The sequence below is a fragment of the Procambarus clarkii genome, chromosome 36 (genome assembly GCF_040958095.1).
Source record: "Procambarus clarkii isolate CNS0578487 chromosome 36, FALCON_Pclarkii_2.0, whole genome shotgun sequence".
Classification (NCBI taxonomy): domain Eukaryota; kingdom Metazoa; phylum Arthropoda; class Malacostraca; order Decapoda; family Cambaridae; genus Procambarus; species Procambarus clarkii.
In genome coordinates this window covers 30,508,107-30,528,969 of record NC_091185.1, presented here as the reverse complement: position 1 = coordinate 30,528,969, position 20,863 = coordinate 30,508,107, and the positions used below count along the sequence as shown (strand labels likewise).

Sequence of the window (20,863 nt, the reverse complement as noted above, 5' to 3'; positions counted from 1 at the left end):
GTGTCCTCTCATAACCTCTGTGCGTAAGGCGGACGACTCAAATAGAAAACGTACGTCCAAATTTGGCCATAGTGCGCATACCAGCCAAAAGTGACGTTCTTTTTAAGAGGACGGGTTGTCTATTTAGGCTGCGATACTGAAACTTGGAACAATTGCCGCCCTTTTCATATACAACTTGTCAACAAAGATTGGCTGAGATTGAACATCTTATAAGAAACGAAATTATGCCCCTTTAATGTCTAGTAATTTTTGTGAAGTGTATAATTTTGTCATTTTATTGTTTTCGGCAAATTTTGCCATGTAAATATTCTCTTTTTTAGCATTGAAGATGCAATTTAAAACTCCGGAACGTCTGACAAAATAAATAATATATATAATATAAAATATATAATATATTATAATATATAATATAAATAATATAATATATATAAATAATATATATAATATAAAATTTTATACACACAGGCGAGAATGTATGCATGAGATGCATAAGATTATTTGACTGGTATGAGCAAGGCGCGAGCCGCGAGTCCCTGGAGAGGCGCTTCCCTTGCATCAGGGAGCACAGCCCCAGGGAGTACCACCCCAGGGAGTACCGCCCCAGGGAGTACCGCCCCAGGGAGCACAAGAAGGACCCGAGGCGTAACCGCCCAACAGATGTGTGGCGGAAGAGAGGCATCGAACGGTGTACATTATCAGGCTGGGCGAGGAGCGAGGCAGCCGTTGCCTCCTCCACCCATCACACGACAGACGCCGCTGCCTCCACCACCCACCACACGACAGACGCCGCTGCCTCCACCACCCACCACACGACAGACGCCGCTGCCTCCTCCACCCACCACACGACAGACGCCGCTGCCTCCACCACCCACCACACGACAGACGCCGCTGCCTCCACCACCCACCACACGACAGACGCCGCTGCCTCCACCACCCACCACACGACAGACGCCGCTGCCTCCTCCACCCACCACACGACAGACGCCGCTGCCTCCACCACCCACTACACGACAGACGCCGCTGCCTCCACCACCCACTACACGACAGACGCCGCTGCCTCCACCACCCACCACACGACAGACGCCGCTGCCTCCACCACCCACCACACGACAGACGCCGCTGCCTCCACCACCCACCACACGACAGACGCCGCTGCCTCCTCCACCCACCACACGACAGACGCCGCTGCCTCCACCACCCACCACACGACAGACGCCGCTGCCTCCACCACCCACCACACGACAGACGCCGCTGCCTCCACCACCCACCACACGACAGACGCCGCTGCCTCCACCACCCACCACACGACAGACGCCGCTGCCTCCACCACCCACCACACGACAGACGCCGCTGCCTCCTCCACCCACCACACGACAGACGCCGCTGCCTCCACCACCCACCACACGACAGACGCCGCTGCCTCCTCCACCCACCACACGACAGACGCCGCTGCCTCCTCCACCCACCACACGACAGACGCCGCTGCCTCCTCCACCCACCACACGACAGACGCCGCTGCCTCCTCCACCCACCACACGACAGACGCCGCTGCCTCCTCCACCCACCACACGACAGACGCCGCTGCCTCCTCCACCCACCACACGACAGACGCCGCTGCCTCCTCCACCCATCACACGACAGACGCCGCTGCCTCCACCACCCACCACACGACAGACGCCGCTGCCTCCTCCACCCACCACACGACAGACGCCGCTGCCTCCTCCACCCACCACACGACAGACGCCGCTGCCTCCACCACCCACCACACGACAGACGCCGCTGCCTCCACCACACGACACACGGATAATATATATATACACCGCGCCACATAATTCTGACACCATCAACGAACAGTGCTGTATGATATACATAAATATACAGCTGCTATGCTGCTTCCTGTGTATATGGGCAGTGAGGCAAGTTTACAAAATATATATATTCACTGGTATACAGTATACATAACCGTAATGGTATAATGGTATGAATACATGGTTACTTGTACAAAACATTAGTCTTTAATGGGTATATAAATAGGTATATATATATACAGTTTACAAGACCGTACTGTGACCCGTATTGGAAGGTGGTATGTGAGGGAGGTGGTCTGAGGGAGGTGGTCTGAGGGAGGTGGTCTGAGGGAGGTAGTCTGAGGGAGGTGGTCTGAGGGAAGTGGTCTGAGGGAAGTGGTCTGAGGGAGGTGGTCTGAGGGAGGTGGTCTGAGGGAGGTGGTCTGAGGGAAGTGGTCTGAGGGAGGTGGTCTGAGGGAGGTGGTCTGAGGGAAGTGGTCTGAGGGAAGTGGTCTGAGGGAGGTGGTCTGAGGGAGGTGGTCTGAGGGAAGTGGGCTGAGGGAGGTGGTCTGAGGGAGGTGGTCTGAGGGAAGTGGTCTGAGGGAGGTGGTCTGAGGGAGGTGGTCTGAGGGAAGTGGGCTGAGGGAGGTGGTCTGAGGGAAGTGGTCTGAGGGAAGTGGTCTGAGGGAGGTGGTCTGAGGGAAGTGGTCTGAGGGAGGTGGTCTGAGGGAGGTGGTCTGAGGGAAGTGGTCTGAGGGAGGTGGTCTGAGGGAGGTGGTCTGAGGGAAGTGGTCTGAGGGAAGTGGGCTGAGGGAGGTGGTCTGAGGGAAGTGATCAGTATTCCTGTGAGGTGTTCAAGCAGACTGGAACATGAATATTACACAAAAAACCTTTAACGAATCTTCTAAAATAATCACACAAGATCACGCATGTGTCTGAATAGCTTTAGATAAACTCCACACACACACATATACATCATAATAAGTGTTGAATCCTCCAACAACAATGAGTGTTGAGGAGTGTTGAATGAGCTCCTCTTTAATGAGGAGCTCTGATACTCATATGTATGAGATACATTATGTATGAATAAATTAGAGATGCTCACACACTAGATTTAATGTTTGCTTTGAACAATTTTGTTCAATCATGTGTGGATGTAAAATTATTCTCTTAATTATGAACCTTAAAAGTAGACATAAATGAGTAGAGTTTTTGTAGAAAGTAAGATAAATAAGTAGAGCTTTGGTAGACGTTACCAAAGGTTGTGAGTTATAGCATAATACAAGTGTATGCATTAATTCATATCCACATATTAATAATTGTAAGAGATAGTTCTGGCCTGGTCTGAAGGCAGTAAATAGGTTACACCATAACACCTGGATGTAATTACTTCTGTCGAGCTGTCAGTGTCGAGCTGTCAGTGTCGAGCTGTCCGTATCGAGGTCGAGCTGTCTATGTCGAGGTCGAGCTGTCCGTGTCGAGGTCGAGCTGTCAGTGTCGAGCTGTCCGTATCGAGGTCGAGCTGTCTGTGACGAGGTCGAGCTGTCCGTGTCGAGCTGTCAGTGTCGACCTGTCAGTGTCGACCTGTCAGTGTCTATCTGTACGTGCGGAGGTGTGAGCGCCCCGGTGAGTCTTGTGTTCAGTGGAAGTACTGAGAGGTGCAGCGTGACGCCTGAGGTCTCAGAGCGTGTGGGTTCAGATACTTAGGGTGGAAGGGTCCGAGGTTGTCCTCGTTAGTGGAGGAATTGCCCGCCCACGGCGCAGACTGGCGCGTGAGGCATGCGGGTCGTGCGCACCCTGCGCATGACAGTCCCTCGGGGAAGCGCAGGTGGGTGCACAGGAGGCGGTGTAGGGAGGAGAGGAAGGCGCGGTTCATGAGCCAGTAGACCACTGGGTTAATGGCGGAGTGGGCGTGGCCAAGCACCAGGGTCACGTCTAGGGCGTGGCGGGTGGCGGGGGACTCTCGGAACGCCCACACCACAAGTGCCACTACGTAAGGGCACCAACACGCCGCGAACACCGCCCCCAGTGCCACCAGAAGCCGCGCCAGCCGCCTGCGGGTTTCCACGGAATGCCCGCGGTATGAGGTGAAGATGGAAGCGGCGTTGGCGGGCCCGCGCATGCGCATTCGTCGGTGAGCGCGGATGATGGTGTGGACGTCTCTTGCGGGCTTCATGGTGGGCACTGCCCTGGGCGGCGGCTGCGGCCCCCTGCCCTTACCCGCGTCCCTCGTGACCTGGCAGATGGCAGCCCCCTGCAGGTCGAAGGCTGCCCTCTCATCATCCTCGTTGGCAGAGTCTCCGCTGGACGAGGCAGCGACGATTTTGTGGTTGTTGGCCCCTCCCAAGCTGCAGTCCCGCGCCATGATGATCACTTGCCGCGGCCGCAGGTTCATCCTGGTGTCGTCGGCGCTCCGACGCCTTAGCGATGCAGCCACCGCAGCGTGGAAGACCAGCACAGCAGCGCAGGGCAGCAGGTGGATGAATGCGGCCACCGCTGTGTGGTAAACAGCGCGGGCTGCGGGGAGGTGCCAGGCCTCCTGGCACTCTGGCCCCGGCGCCAGCAGGGTGGCAGTCAAGCCGCGGGGCAGTGCCACCACCGCCGCCACCAGCCACAGTGCCACCAGCAGCTGCACGGTGACGGCAGACACGCGCGGGGCCAACTTGGGCCACCGTACTGTGAGGTAGCGGTCGAGGGCCAGGAGCGTGAGGGAGAGTGTGGAGGCAGCGTGAGCAGTGCTCTGTGCAGCAGACAAGAGTGGGCACAGTACCCACGGTGCTGCCCAGGGGAACCTGAGGAGACTGGTGGCAGCAGCCGGCAGACACAGCAGCGTCACCAGCAGGTCCGCCAGCGCTAGAGACAGCAGAAGGGCGTGCCGATGAGCGGCCGGCTGCTGCTGATGCTGCTTGCCGGTTCCTCTGCGCCAGACGGAGGCCACAACAGTGACGTTGCCCAAGAGACCCACCACGAAGACGCCCACCTGCAGCGTGGCCAGCGTCACGCCCTCCCACCCGCTCCACCATCCCTGCAACACAGGCACAGTCGTCACTACCCTCGCTGCAACACCACACACACACCATCGTCCTCTACTGCCTCTGTAATACAAGTGGTACCCAGTGGTTAACTACAGCTGCAACACAGTGATACATAATAGTGATACATCATGACTGTCGCTGCCCCTGCAATGGAAGGTGGTAATCAATGATTGCTCACTGTTCAAGACAATACACAATGGTGGTTCCACAGCCTCTGCAATACATGTTCCATGCAATGATCGCAGTATTTCCCTTGCAACACAAGACAATTTATACATAACAGCAGCTAACAATTCTGGCAATACAAGTGACCATTCATCTGCAACACACGAAAAGTAATTTACAATTGAAGATTCAGGAACGTACAGCGCCAGAAATTCCCCAGACGCGCCACCAACACTTCCCCACGTTATCTTGAGATGATTTCGGGGCTTAGTGTCCCCGCGGCCCGATCCTCGACCAGACCTCTACCCCCAGGAAGCAGCCCATGACAGCTAACTCCCAGGTACCTATTTACTGCTAGGTAACGGGCATTAGGGTGAAAGAAAATCTGCCCATTATTTCTCGCCGGAATTCGGGATCGAACCCGGGACCACCGAATCACGCGTATAGTGTTCTGTCCGCTCAGCCACCGGCTCCCTTAACCACAGAAGTAATGTACAGGTATTGCCGGTGTTTATGTCCGCAACACCTGTCTCTTGCTCCGATTGATTGATTGATGAAGATTATGCCATCACAAGAGGTGGCATGGGCATGAATAACCCCGAAGGTGGTATAGATGTTTGGAGTGAATGTGGTTTTTGCAGTTACAGCCCCGCTCCTGTGCCAGATAAGTCTACTACGGGCTCACCATAGCCCGTGCTACTTCCCCCGCTCCCGTGCCAGGTAAGTCCACTACGGGCTCACCATAGCCCGTGCTACTTGCCCCGCTCCTGTGCCAGGTAAGTCCACTACGGGCTCACCATAGCCCGTGTTCCTTACCGCTCTCCTGTGCCAGGTAAGTAAACTATGGGCTCACCATAGCCCGTGCTACTTGCCGCTCCTGTGCCAGGTAAGTCCACTACGGACTCACCATAGCCCGTGCTACTCGCTGCTCCTGTGCCAGGTAAGTAAACTACAAGATCACCATAGTCCGTGCTACTTGCCCCGCTCCTGTGCCAGGTAAGTAAACTACGGGCTCACCATAGTCTGTGCTACTTGCCGCTCCTGTGCCAGGTAAGTCCACTACGGGCTCACCATTACCCGTGCTACTTGCCCCGCTCCTGTGCCAGGTAAGTCCACTACGGGCTCACCATTACCCGTGCTACTTGCCCCGCTCCTGTGCCAGGTAAGTCCACTACGGGCTCACCATTACCCGTGCTACTTGCCCCGCTCCTGTGCCAGGTAAGTCCACTACGGGCTCACCATTACCCGTGCTACTTGCCCCGCTCCTGTGCCAGGTAAGTCCACTACGGGCTCACCATTACCCGTGCTACTTGCCCCGCTCCTGTGCCAGGTAAGTCCACTACGGGCTCACCATTACCCGTGCTACTTGCCCCGCTCCTGTGCCAGGTAAGTCCACTACGGGCTCACCATTACCCGTGCTACTTGCCCCGCTCCTGTGCCAGGTAAGTCCACTACGGGCTCACCATTACCCGTGCTACTTGCCCCGCTCCTGTGCCAGGTAAGTCCACTACGGGCTCACCATTACCCGTGCTACTTGCCCCGCTCCTGTGCCAGGTAAGTCCACTACGGGCTCACCATTACCCGTGCTACTTGCCCCGCTCCTGTGCCAGGTAAGTCCACTACGGGCTCACCATTACCCGTGCTACTTGCCCCGCTCCTGTGCCAGGTAAGTCCACTACGGGCTCACCATAGCCCGTGCTACTTGCCCCGCTCCTGTGCCAGGTAAGTCCACTACGGGCTCACCATAGCCCGTGCTACTTGCCCCGCTCCTGTGCCAGGTAAGTCCACTACGGGCTCACCATAGCCCGTGCTACTTGCCCCGCTCCTGTGCCAGGTAAGTCCACTACGGGCTCACCATAGCCCGTGCTACTTGCCCCGCTCCTGTGCCAGGTAAGTCCACTACGGGCTCACCATAGCCCGAGCTACTTGCCCCGCTCCTGTGCCAGGTAAGTCCACTACGGGCTCACCACAGCCCGTGCTACTTGCCCCGCTCCTGTGCCAGGTAAGTCCACTACGGGCTCACCATAGCCCGTGCTACTTGCCCCGCTCCTGTGCCAGGTAAGTCCACTACGGGCTCACCATAGCCCGTGCTACATGGAACTCTTTCTTCCGAGCTGCTGAATCTAAAACACCAACAAGGTGATCTTTAGTGGTGTAGCATCTTGAAGTGTCCCTGGGCTTGTCCTTGCTCCTAGGACCAGTCTCATCAATCATATCAAACGTTGTACATTTATAACTGCGAACATGTACATAAAAAGTACAGCACATTAATTACACGACTCACAATAACACTACAACATGTACTGTTATTATCAGAAACGTATTCATAACTTATACACCATTACAATACTGGAGACTTATATCCCGCGCTTGTTAATAAGTTTCTCCTGAACAAATCCACAAGGGCCGTCACGAGGATTCGAACCTGTGTCCGAGAGCATCCCAGACGCTGCCGTAATCTTATTTATTTATTTATTTATTTATTTATTTATTTATTTATTTATTTACAAGAAGGTACATTGGGTTTGTGAGAATACATAGCATAGTATTTACAATCTTGTAAAGCCACTAGTACGCGCAGCGTTTCGGGCAGGTCCTTAATCTAACAGATAATCTGATTTGTTGATTTGTTCGCGAATTTTGCAGCTGATTTGTTCATTTGATGCATCACGCAACTGGGACTTGTGTGTGTAAAGTTTCTCCTATTGTTGTGTATCACGATGCTCTGGGTCGGGCACTGGGCACTAAAACCCGTCTCTTAGGTTCCGCGACGAGGACAATCATATATTTTGATGGCGGGCTCAAAATACCGTAACTACTAGACAAGATTTAATAAATCAAGAATATCAAAATGGAAATAAAAGAAACACTCCCTAACTGAAAAATATTCCTATTAAGGCAAGGCTTGAGACTCAACTGTACCAAACTCTTAAGCACTTTACCGTAATATTTCTAAGCCCAGGTGATGTTCGTCTGGTCTTCGGGAGGTGATGTTCTTCTCCCAGCTGCTGCTCAAGCCACACTATCCTCTCTGTCCTCCAGAGTGATTGATGAAGATTAAGCCATCCAAAAGGTGGCACGGGCATGAATAGCCCGTAAGTGGTGGCCCTTTTGAGCCATTACCAGTATCAAGAGCTGATACTGGAGATACTAAGAGCTGACGGGAGATGTCTCCCGTACTGTCCTCCAGACTGAAGCTGGATAATATTACTCCGCCATGCTTCCCTGGCTATTAATTACCAAGCCGGGTTAATGTGACAAACTAATCTTATTTACTGGCCAACCCAGATGGTTGAATTCCTATTGAAACTGATGGTAATTCTATAGGCATCTTGAGCCCGGCTATTTCCAATTGCAAAATTTAATAGTGACCTGAATTTATATGTTATGAATTAATAATACGGTAGGCTGTGGTTACCCCAGAACTTTGACCCAAGCTGGGTCATAGGGCGGCCTAGGTACTACTTTCCCCTACTCTAAATGACGTCACTTTCTCTGTGACCGCATACGAACCTTGGTCTTTACTCTACATTCATGTTAACCTGCCATACATACTTAAACCAGATTGGTTGTTACTGCAAATACTGTATTATTGAATTACTCATCACTTGTTGAATTACTACAAGGGAGACAGCCATTTTGTATTCTGCCTTGCTAATCCCTTAATCTCTGGCCAGTGACCTTTTTCCGACTGGTCAGGTGAAACTCCTCTCTATGCAGGCGATGAGTCACAATAACGTGGCTAAAGTATATTGACCAGACCACACACTAGAAGGTGAAGGGACGACGACGTTTCGATCCGTCCTGGGCCATTCTCAAGCCGATTGTGACTTGAGAATGGTCCAGGACGGACCGAAACGTCGTCGTCCCTTCACCTTCTAGTGTGTGGTCTGGTCAATAAACTCCTCTCTCACTGCAAGTTTGTGTAAAGCCATGTGGTACAATTTTAACCCATTTGATCTGAGACCTATAATTTCTAAAACAAGCTTAGCCTGTTACATTCTCACCTATATTTACCTGAATTTACCCGAAGAGCACTATACCTCTAGTGCCATCGACGAGGACAGGAAGCAGGCGGCTTGCCAAAGCCCCCCCCCCAATTTGTGTCTTGATTTGATTGAGCTGGAGTGTGAAATTCACCAGCGTTCGGCATTCACGGCTTCGACATGTGTGATGTTGAACCACGAAGCCCTTGCAACAATTGCACCAGCAAGCAACACAATGAGGGGGGCGCCGGGAGTGTTACCACGAGGGGAACATCAATCCAGGTGATTGATCATGAGAGCAACTGTCAAGATTCGCGATATTTCGGTGGATGAGGGACACCCGCCACAGGGGGATCAATCTCCACCGTGATTACATCGTAACATTGCCTTACTGGGTCGTCGTTCTGCCTAAACGACGGTCGTCAGAGGGCGCAGAACACAAGCAGGGTTTTACGTCAAAATATATTGATGCAAGGAGCACAGCAACACAAGACCTGTCCCAAGTAATACCGAGCGTAGTACTGTGGGAGTAGTACTGGCTTCTCCCCCGTATCAACCTACCCTGGCTTTGCGCCCTGGAGAGGCCACTCCAGACCGACAACCAGAGCGCAACTCCACAGTCTCCTGAGACTGATGGATGCCTACTACTACTGTGGGAAGAGATTAACTGAAAATTGTGTAAATACAAAATAGGGTTATTCGGTCAACTTATCACTAGTTCACAGGGAGCTTTCATTGCGTTAATGGAAAGTATTACTTCAGCAAAGCTAATCAAGAGCCTAACCCAGCAGGAATACTTTCCCAATGAACTAGTATGCTTCGAGACCAGTACATCCGAGTACTGTGTGAGTACCACTGTGTCACTGGCAGGGCACAGAGTGAATTAACTTGAACACTCGTGATTAACTCTCTCACTAACTGCAGTAGCAAGGGACAGTGAAAGGAATTACCACTAACTCATAACACTCAACACTGGATAATAGACGATTATAGATTATATCACTCATTATAGACCATCAATGGCGCTTAATATAACATGCACAGTAATAATCTCTGAAAGATAATAGCACATACAAAGTCACACAGACAATGAAGCGAGAATAGCTGAAAGAGGAGAACATTGCACATAAACATTCTAACACTGAAAATCAAAGTCATATAGTACACAATGTTGTTATTGTTGTCACCAGAACTGACCACACGGGCCACGTTGCTCATAGTAAGAACCATAATCTTTATTCACAAGAATGTGTGTGTACAAAGAACGGAAGAGTAATGTACAGGTGTAGGGGTAGTAGTTGCACACATACTAACGAAGCCATTATTACACAAGGCGTTTCGGGACAAAAGAGAGTACTCTCGTCTCCACAGACAGAGGCAGACACACACAGGTGGGGCCTCGTAGCCTGGTGGATAGCGCGCAGGACTCGTAATTCTGTGGCGCGGGTTCGATTCCCACACCAGGCAGAAACAAATGGGCAAAACCATTCAGTTCTTACACCCTGAATGCCCGTTACCAAGCAGTAAACAGGTACCTGGGAATTAGTCAGCTGTCACGGGCTGCTTCCTGGGGGGTGTGTGTGGTGTGGGGGAAAAAATAGTAGTAAACAGTTGATTGACAGTTGAGAGGCGGGCCGAAAGAGCAAAGCTCAACCCCCGCAAACACAACTAGGTGACTACAATATCAACACGAATACAACCTAGTTGTGAGACTCACGTGTTCACTTGTTAATTAATGAAATCACTCGGGAGAATAATTACAATGAACAATTCTGCAATGAACAATTCTGGTTAATATGTCCCTTTAAAAGACCAAGAATAATGTAAACAGCGAACTCAGCCCAATTGTCGTGGTCACCACACTGGGCAAGACTCACGTTACCTCAGTTGAACTTACCTGAAGGGTAAGGACAGGAAGTCGGCGGCTTGTCAATTTGTCTCCCCACCCCCAAGTTGTTCAGCCCAGGGGGAAAGCGCCAAGCCATTATAACTATTTAGCACTTGAAAGGGGTCAGGATAAGGATTTGGGATGGGACGGGGGAAAAGGAATGGTGCCCAACCACTTGTGGACGGTCGGGGATTGAACGCCGACCTGCAGGAAGCGAGACCGTCGCTCTACCGTCCAGCCCAAGTGGTTGGAGAAAAGAAAATACATTTATGTAATTGGTCGATCTCAATCACTCATCTGCCAATCTTCCACTCCAGCTACAGGTGTGGTCGGGCCCTTCCCGACAGGTCGGGGAGGGCCCCGACCTTCCCGACAGGAGGTCAGGGAGGGCCCCGACTTTCCCGACAGGAGGTTGGGGAGGGCCCCGACTTTCCCGACAGGAGGTTGGGGAGGGCCCGACCTTCCCGACAGGAGGTCAGGGAGGGCCCCGACCTTCCCGACAGGAGGTCAGGGAGGACCCCGACCTTCCCGACAGGAGGTCAGGGAGGGCCCCGACCTTCCCGACAGGAGGTCAGGGAGGGCCCCGACCTTCCCGACAGGAGGTCAGGGAGGGCCCCGACCTTCCCGACAGGAGGTCAGGGAGGGCCCCGACCTTCCCGACAGGAGGTCAGGGAGGGCCCCGACCTTCCCGACAGGAGGTCAGGGAGGGCCCCGACCTCCTGGAGTCGGCGCTGACGAAGCGAGACGACGAGTCACAATAACGAGGCTGAAGACATGACGACCAGACCACACACCAGAATATGAGAAGACGACGACGACGTTTCGGTCCGTCTTGGACCATTCTCAAGTCGAGTCACATACGGCGCGATAATCAACTCGTCCTCTTACAAATAACGTCGATTAAGGCAGCGTCTGGGATGCTCTCGGACGCAGGTTCGAATCCTCGTCACGGCCCTTGTGGATTTGTTCAACGTCGCTTTTCGCCCGTATGCGCTACGGCCACAAATTGCTGTATTAGAAAATGGAAATTTATTTTCCAAATGAAATGAACCCAAAACAGCAAGTTTTGGGTTCTCTGTTGTCCTCCAGTATCACCACCTTACACCACCCCAGTTGTCCTCCAGTATCACCACCTTACACCACCCCAGTTGTCCTCCAGTATCACCACCTTACACCACCCCAGTTGTCCTCCAGTATCACCACCTTACACCACCCCAGTTGTCCTCCAGTATCACCACCTTACACCACCCCAGTTGTCCTCCAGTATCACCACCTTACACCACCACAGTTGTCCTCCAGTATCACCACCTTACACCACCCCAGTTGTCCTCCAGTATCACCACCCCAGTTGTCCTCCAGTATCACCACCTTACACCACCCCAGTTGTCCTCCAGTATCACCACCTTACACCACCCAGTTGTCCTCCAGTATCACCACCTTACACCACCACAGTTGTCCTCCAGTATCACCACCTTACACCACCCCAGTTGTCCTTCAGTATCACCATCTTCCTCACCTCTGTGCCCATTAGCTCTGGGACACCATTAGGTATTGTTAACGAGACATACTTGGTATTGCTCTTAGTCGAGAGGCTCGTATAATTGGTCTCTCTCTCTCTCTCTCTCTCTCTCTCTCTCTCTCTCTCTCTCTCTCTCTCTCTCTCTCTCTCTCTCTCTCTCTCTCTCTAATTAGCTTCACCTTTGTCTTATTCAATGTAGTTTTTTTGTTTTAATTGTTAATATACTTTGTTAAACCGATCTCCAGAAATGTATAGCCTGTGAATATGTATATGTGTACTCACCTAATTGTGCTGTGTGTGTGTGTGTGTGTGTGTGTGTGTGTGTGTGTGTGTGTGTGTGTGTGTGTGTGTGTGTGTGTGTGTGTGTGTAATTACCTAAGTGTAGTTACAGGATGAGAGCTACGCTCGTGGTGTCCCGTCTTCCCATAACTCTTTGTCATATAACGCTTTGAAACGCGTTATATGACGCGTTGTGAGTGTGTGTGTGTGTGTGTGTGTGTGTGTGTGTGTGTGTGTGTGTGTGTGTGTGTGTGTGTGTGTGTGTGTGTGTGTGTGTGTGTGTGTGTTTTGAGGGAGGGAGGGGGGGGGAGGGGAAGCAATAGGGAAGGCCCAATAAACAAGGCACATATGCTAGAGGCCAAACCTGTCGCGCTCAAACCTGACACGAACAATGTTACACACCAGCAGTTTCGGCGTGTTGGACCCCTCGTCGCATGATGCATAGTGGCCCTACCATCCTCCTGCAACACTCGTGGTAGTAATGACCCCTACACTGCTACAAGCTAAGGACGCAGTGCAAGGATGGAGTGCAAGGATGTAGTGCAAGGATGGAGTGCAAGGATGGAGTGCAAGGATGGAGTGCAAGGATGGAGTGCAAGGATGGATTGCAAGGATGGAGTGCAAGGATGTAGTGCAAGGATAGAGTGCAAGGATGGAGTGCAAGGATGGAGTGCAAGGATGGAGTGCAAGGATGGAGTGCAAGGATGTAGTGCAAAGATGGAGTGCAAGGATGGAGTGCAAGGATGGAGTGCAAGGATGGAGTGCAAGGATGTAGTGCAAGGATGTAGTGCAAGGATGTAGTGCAAGGATGTAGTGCAAGGATGGAGTGCAAGGATGTAGTGCAAGGATGGAGTGCAAGGATGGAGTGCAAGGATGGAGTGCAAGGATGGAGTGCAAGGATGGAGTGCAAGGATGGAGTGCAAGGATGTAGTGCAAGGATGGAGTGCAAGGATGGAGTGCAAGGATGGAGTGCAAGGATGGAGTGCAAGGATATAGTGCAAGGATGGAGTGCAAGGATGGAGTGCAAGGATGTAGTGCAAGGATAGAGTGCAAGGATGCAGTGCAAGGATGGAGTGCAAGGATGCAGTGCAATGATGGAGTGCAAGGATGGAGTGCAAGGATGGAGTGCAAGGATGGAGTGCAAGGATAAAGTGCAAGGATGGAGTGCAAGGATGGAGTGCAAGGATGGAGTGCAAGGATGTAGTGCAAGGATGTAGTGCAAGGATGGAGTGCAAGGATGGAGTGCAAGGATGGAGTGCAAGGATGTAGTGCAAGGATGGAGTGCAAGGATGGAGTGCAAGGATGGAGTGCAAGGATGGAGTGCAAGGATGGAGTGCAAGGATGGAGTGCAAGGATGTAGTGCAAGGATGGAGTGCAAGGATGGAGTGCAAGGATGGAGTGCAAGGATGGAGTGCAAGGATGGATTGCAAGGATGGAGTGCAAGGATGTAGTGCAAGGATAGAGTGCAAGGATGGAGTGCAAGGATGGAGTGCAAGGATGTAGTGCAAGGATGGAGTGCAAGGATGTAGTGCAAGGATGGAGTGCAAGGATGGAGTGCAAGGATGGAGTGCAAGGATGGAGTGCAAGGATGGAGTGCAAGGATGTAGTGCAAGGATGGAGTGCAAGGATGTAGTGCAAGGATGGAGTGCAAGGATGGAGTGCAAGGATGGAGTGCAAGGATGGAGTGCAAGGATATAGTGCAAGGATGGAGTGCATGGATGGAGTGCAAGGATGTAGTGCAAGGATGGAGTGCAAGGATGCAGTGCAAGGATGGAGTGCAAGGATGCAGTGCAATGATGGAGTGCAAGGATGGAGTGCAAGGATGGAGTGCAAGGATGGAGTGCAAGGATAAAGTGCAAGGATGGAGTGCAAGGATGGAGTGCAAGGATGGAGTGCAAGGATGGAGTGCAAGGATGGAGTGCAAGGATGTAGTGCAAGGATGTAGTGCAAGGATGGAGTGCAAGGATGGAGTGCAAGGATGTAGTGCAAGGATGGAGTGCAAGGGTGGAGTGCAAGGATGGAGTGCAAGGATGGAGTGCAAGGATGGAGTGCAAGGATGTAGTGCAAGGATGGAGTGCAAGGATGCAGTGCAAGGATGTCCGATGCAGTTGGTACCACTGTTTATCGGTATAAATTGCATCATTTATACCCAAAATGATTTGCCATTTCCTGCAATGTTATGAAATGACCAGATTTTCACACAGTGTAATGGTGGCGTGTCGGTCCAGGCCGTGGTCCAGGTCGTGGTCCAGGCCGTGGTCCAGGCCGTGGTCCAGGCCGTGGTCCAGGCCGTGGTCCAGGCCGTGGTCCAGGTCGTGGTCCAGGCCGTGGTCCAGGCCGTGGTCCAGGCCGTGGTCCAGGTCGTGATCCAGGTCGTGGTCCAGGTCGTGGTCCAGGCCGTGGTCCAGGCCATGGTCCAGGCCGTGGTCCAAGCCATGGTCCAGGCCGTGGTCCAGGCCGTGGTCCAGACCGTGGTCCAGACCGTGGTCCAGGCCGTGGTCCAAGCCATGGTCCAGGCCGTGGTCCAAGCCGTGGTCCAGACCGTGGTCCAGGCCGTGGTCCAAGCCATGGTCCAGGCCGTGGTCCAGGCCGTGGTCCAGGTCGTGATCCAGGTCATGGTCCAGACCGTGGTCCAGGCCGTGGTCCAAGCCATGGTCCAGGCCGTGGTCCAGGTCGTGGTCCAGGTCGTGGTCCAGGCCGTGGTCCAGGTCGTGATCCAGGCCGTGGTCCAGGCCGTGGTCCAAGCCATGGTCCAGGCCGTGGTCCAAGCCATGGTCCAGGCCGTGGTCCAGGCCATGGTCCAGGCCGTGGTCCAAGCCATGGTCCAGGCCGTGGTCCAAGCCATGGTCCAGGCCGTGGTCCAGGCCATGGTCCAGGCCGTGGTCCAGGCCGTGGTCCAGGCCGTGGTCCAAGCCATGGTCCAGGCCGTGGTCCAAGCCATGGTCCAGGCCGTGGTCCAGGCCATGGTCCAGGCCGTGGTCCAAGCCATAGTCCAGGTCGAAAATCAATGCCTCTTGCAGCTAATGTGACAAATAATTCAGAACAATTTTGCTCTTGACTTTCTCATTGTTTATTTATTTATTTATTTATTTATATACAAGAAGGTATATTGGGCTTAGGAGAGTATATAGCATTGATGTTCTACATTCTTGTAAAGCCACTAGCACGCATAGCGTTTCGGGCAGAATAGGGCATTTTCGGCGTTAATAGGGCGATAGTAGTGAATAGCGCGTTTCGGGCAGAATAGGGCATTTTCGGCGTTAATAGGGCGTTTCGGGCAGAATAGGGCATTTTCGGCGTTAATAGGGCGTTTCGGGCAGAATAGGGCATTTTCGGCGTTAATAGGGCGTTTCGGGCAGAATAGGGCATTTTCGGCGTTAATAGGGCGATAGTAGTGAATAGGGCGTTTCGGGCAGAATAGGGCATTTTCGGCGTTAATAGGGCGTTTTGGGCATTAAGTATGCATATATATCCATGGCTTCAGAGGCAAGCACGTTGCAATTTGATACTAAGCTGTTTAAAGCTTGTTATGATGAAAGGGAATCGGGAGATAATTAAGCTGTCGACTGAAGAACTTTCAATAATATTGAACGAGTCAAGAATAGCCAACGGTTCAACAAGGTGGTTGCCCAGTTATTGTCGCTTACAGTCTGCTCATTTGTGCTGCCGCTGGGCAGATGTACCAGTCCGTTTTCCATACGGTTTGTCAACGTCCAGAAAACGGTCAATTTAAAGTGGTCTCTCCTGACCTGCCAGAGGACCCAAAACAGAAAACGGGACAGTACGTCACTTTCGCCAGCCGCGCCATTTTCTAGTACGACGATTTTTGGGCCTTATGTGACGCATACGTGCGAAAAGCGTCGTTCTTGGTAGGAGGATAGGTTGTGGGAGGACAGGCTGTAGGAGGACAGGTTGTAGGAGGACAGGCTGTAGGAGGACAGGCTGTAGGGGGACAGGCTGTAGGGGGACAGGCTGTAGGGGGACAGGCTGTAGGAGGACAGGCTGTAGGAGGACAGGCTGTAGGAGGACAGGCTGTAGGAGGACAGGCTGTAGGGGGGACAGGCTGTAGGGGGGACAGGCTGTAGGGGGACAGGCTGTAGGAGGACAAGCTGTAGGAGGACAGGCTGTAGGAGGACAGGCTGTAGGAGGACAGGCTGTAGGAGGACAGGCTGTAGGAGAACAGGCTGTAGGGGGACAGGCTGTAGGGGGACAGGCTGTAGGAGGACAGGCTGTAGGAGGACAGGCTGTAGGAGGACAGGCTCTAGGAGGACAGGCTGTAGGAGGACAGACTGGAGCATGAGAGTTGCGTATGTGATTAGTTTCTTGGTGGAGGCATGCAGGTGACGGGATGTCAAAAGGTATTCTCTGCCCCAGCATAGGAGGAAGTGCTCCACTGCGGAAGAGTAGCCGAGGCTCCTTGACGCAACAAAATAACTTACCGACACGTGAGAGAAGTTGGCGTTCCCCGACGCCACGATTTCAGAGCTGTTGAAGGCACTAACATCAATCTGGAGCCGATGTCGCACTTCGGAGCGGTCCATGGCGGTGTCAGCATCTCACGGCGGCCAGCGTGAGCGAGCGGAGAGGAGGAGATAGACAGAGATGCGCGCCGCTACTGAGGCTGGGGATGAAGCCGAGAGGAGACGCTCTCGGGGACCCGATCTCCCACATACTGCACCTCTGCTGCTCCTTCACCTTCCTCACTCTCCAACGGCGCCGCCTTAGTAAACAAAACTATGTCACGGGAATTGTAACGCTTGCATTTTATTAATTGTTATTTAACATCATAATTGTTGGGTTGAAATGATATACTTACAAGTTTAATATGGGTGTAATATGTTTCTCTTGACAATATATCTGGTATATTCTTGCTGTGCTAAGAATATATCTATTGTTCTTAGTTTCAGTGTGAACAGACACAGTACACCAAAGTCTGTCACGAGTTGGTATACCAAGAATGGTGTATACAATGGTATATAATATACAGGTGAAGGGTAGGGGAAGGTGGTGAAGGGAAGGGAAGGTGGTGAAGGGTAGGGGAAGGTGGTGAAGGGTAGGGGAAGGTGGTGAAGGGTAGGGAAGGTGGTGAAGAGTAGGGGAAGGTGGTGAAGGGAAGGGAAGGTGGTGAAGGGTAGGGGAAGGTGGTGAAGGGTAGGGGAAGGTGGTGAAGGGTAGGGGAAGGTGGTGAAGGGTAGGGAAGCTGGTGAAAAGGAACTATCAGAGGGAAAGCGCCAAGCCATTACGACTATATAGCACTGGGAAGGGGTCAGGATAAGGATTTGGGATGGGACGGGGAGGAAACATTTATATCTAACCATGACAAGCACATACCCTTCTGCTAAGCAATTCTCAACAGTTTGCCGTGTTGAACTGTTGTCAAACCCTTAGACAGCACCAAGAAACAGGGAGACACCTTATAGCTACCCCGTGAGCTGTAGTACTCAGTAGTTCCCGTCACCACGACACTATAGTGTGGTGATGAGTAACCACTTTTGTGAGACAATTGAAAGTCATTGACTACGTAATCAAATACTTTCTCTAACAATATGTTTAGGGGCAACAGCGCTATGGTTACCAGAGGAGACACAGCCTGGCCAGGTCTCTGGAAAGGGAACAAGCACAGAGGTTTTTTTTTGAGATATATACAAGAGTTGTTACATTCTTGTAGAGCCACTAGTACGCGTAGTGTTTCGGGCAGGTCCCTGGAATACGATCCCCTGCCGCGAAGAATCGTTGTTACAACCAAGTACACATTTTACTGTTGAGTTAAACAGAGGCTACAGTTAAGGATTTGCGCCCAGTGAATCCTCCCCGGCCAGGATACGAACCCAGGACAGAGCGCTCGCGGAAAGCCAGGCGAGTGTCTTACCACTACACCACGGAGACTGGTTGTACAGACAGACAGACAGACAGACAGACAGACAGACAGACACAGTTTCGTTATTTCGGTGTTCCATCTTAAACGTTTTCAGAGTAAATGTTAAATGACCGATTTTTTTTAACTTTCTTCTAGTTTTCTTTGGTCTTGGTGGTTTGTGTGTTAACATTGAGGGTTTGTGTGTTAACATTGAGGGTTTGTGTGTTAACATTGAGGGTTTCTGTGTTAACATTGAGGGTTTCTGTGTTAACATTGAGGGTTTGTGTGTTAACATTGAGGGTTTGTGTGTTAACATTGAGGGTTTGTGTGTTAACATTGAGGGTTTGTGTGTTAACATTGAGGGTTTGTGTGTTAACATTGAGGGTTTCTGTGTTAACATTGAGGGTTTCTGTGTTAACATTGAGGGTTTGTGTGTTAACATTGAGGGTTTGTGTGTTAACATTGAGGGTTTGTGTGTTAACATTGAGGGTTTGTGTGTTAACATTGAGGGTTTGTGTGTTAACATTGAGGGTTTGTGTGTTAACATTGAGGGTTTGTGTGTTAACATTGAGGGTTTCTGTGTTAACATTGAGGGTTTCTGTGTTAACATTGAGGGTTTGTGTGTTAACATTGAGGGTTCGTGTGTTAACATTGAGGGTTTGTGTGTTAACATTGAGGGTTTGTGTGTTAACATTGAGGGTTTGTGTGTTAACATTGAGGGTTTCTGTGTTAACATTGAGGGTTTCTGTGTTAACATTGAGGGTTTGTGTGTTAACATTGAGGGTTTGTGTGTTAACATTGAGGGTTTGTGTGTTAACATTGAGGGTTTGTGTGTTAACATTGAGGGTTTGTGTGTTAACATTGAGGGTTTGTGTGTTAACATTGAGGGTTTGTGTGTTAACATTGAGGGTTTGTGTGTTAACATTGAGGGTTTGTGTGTTAACATTGAGGGTTTCTGTGTTAACATTGAGGGTTTGTGTGTTAACATTGAGGGTTTCTGTGTTAACATTTAGGGTTTGTGTGTTAACATTGAGGGTTTGTGTGTTAACATTGAGGGTTTGTGTGTTAACATTGAGGGTTTGTGTGTTAACATTGAGGGTTTGTGTGTTAACATTGAGGGTTTGTGTGTTAACATTGAGGGTTTGTGTGTTAAGATTCAGGGTTTGTGTGTTAAGATTCAGGGTTTGTGTGTTAACATTCAGGGTTTGTGTGTTAACATTGAGGGTTCATGTGTTAACATTCAGGGTTTGTGTGTTAACATTGAGGGTTTACCTGTCATGCGTGACATATTTCTTGAGGGAAGAAGAGTGGTTGACGTGGAGTCCCTCATGGCAGCTCTCAAGATGGTGATGCTCTCCACCCACTCTGAGATGAGACGGAAGCTGTCTCAGGATGCCGCCTACCAACCCACGGCTCTCATCTTCTCCTTATATAGCCACAGCTCCACAAAGGTCCAGTTTATATATCTGCTGTTCATCGCCTACAATGATGACCGCAGTTGCAAGATTATACATTTTTTTCCAATATTTTACATATATAGGATTGTGGCTTAAAATTCCTGTCAAATGCATTGACTAATCTGGATGGAGTAGACATTAGTTTCAGTGATATATAGATCTGTTGTATATAATATTTGTTATATAATATATGTGACACATGACACTGCTTTATATAAAATATTCCGTGGTTTTGATTCATGCATTTTAATTGTTCTTTGATTATAAAACTGTGTAATGCAAAGAGTTGTGTTTTAAATTCATCTTGAATTCCACCTACGACTTAGCGAACTCCTCTGAAGATGTTTATGTATGTTTGGTTGAGGAATTGTGAAGGTTTCCTGAAGGTGGAGGTCTTGGTGGAGGTCTTGGTGGAGGTCTTGGAGGAAGATGGAGGTCTTGGTGGAAGATGGAGGTCTTGGTGGAGGTCTTGGAGGAAGGTGGAGGTCTTAGTGGAGGTCTTGGAGGAAGATGGAGGTCTTGGTGGAGGTCTTGGTGGAGGTCTTGGAGGAAGATGGAGGTCTTGGTGGAGGTCTTGGAGGAAGATGGAGGTCTTGGAGCAAGGTGGAGGTCTTGGAGCAAGGTGAAGGTCTTGGTGGAGGTCTTGGAGGAAGATGGAGGTCTTGGTGGAGGTCTTGGAGCAAGGTGGAGGTCTTGGTGGAGGTCTTGGAGGAAGATGGAGGTCTTAGTGGAGGTCTTGGTGGAAGATGGAGGTCTTGGTGGAGGTCTTGGAGGAAGATGGAGGTCTTGGAGCAAGGTGGAGGTCTTGGAGCAAGGTGGAGGTCTTGGTGGAGGTCTTGGAGGAAGGTGGAGGTGTTAGTGGAGGTCTTGGAGGAAGATGGAGGTCTTGG

The 20,863-nt window shown here is 51.1% G+C and overlaps 2 protein-coding genes across 2 annotated transcripts; both read right to left on the bottom strand.

Annotated features, from left to right (window-relative positions):
• Positions 1 to 1,688: 1,688 nt before the first annotated feature.
• On the bottom strand, positions 1,689 to 20,138 carry LOC123756172 (probable G-protein coupled receptor No18). The gene is made up of 3 exons (XM_045739254.2): positions 19,789 to 20,138; positions 17,099 to 17,379; positions 1,689 to 4,812 (listed from the first exon to the last, which is right to left on the bottom strand). Exons 2-3 carry the CDS (start codon positions 17,198 to 17,200, stop codon positions 3,427 to 3,429), a joined length of 1,488 nt encoding a protein of 495 aa, XP_045595210.2. The 5' UTR covers positions 17,201 to 17,379; positions 19,789 to 20,138; the 3' UTR covers positions 1,689 to 3,426.
• LOC138371727 (putative uncharacterized protein DDB_G0282133) lies at positions 18,669 to 19,846 on the bottom strand. The gene is made up of 2 exons (XM_069336747.1): positions 19,789 to 19,846; positions 18,669 to 19,513 (listed from the first exon to the last, which is right to left on the bottom strand). Exons 1-2 carry the CDS (start codon positions 19,844 to 19,846, stop codon positions 18,669 to 18,671), a joined length of 903 nt encoding a protein of 300 aa, XP_069192848.1.
• Positions 20,139 to 20,863: the final 725 nt, after the last annotated feature.

Coding starts and splice junctions, on each gene's coding strand:
- LOC123756172 (XM_045739254.2), bottom strand. CDS start 17,200: ATGGACCGCTCCGAAGTGCGACATCGGCTCCAGATTGATGTTAGTGCC. Junction 4,813..17,098: donor CCAACTTCTCTCACGTGTCG/GTAAGTTATTTT, acceptor CCTGTGTTGCAG/GGATGGTGGAGCGGGTGGGA.
- LOC138371727 (XM_069336747.1), bottom strand. CDS start 19,846: ATGAGGGACTCCACGTCAACCACTCTTCTTCCCTCAAGAAATATGTCA. Junction 19,514..19,788: donor AAATATGTCACGCATGACAG/GTAAACCCTCAA, acceptor ATGTTAACACAG/AAACCCTCAATGTTAACACA.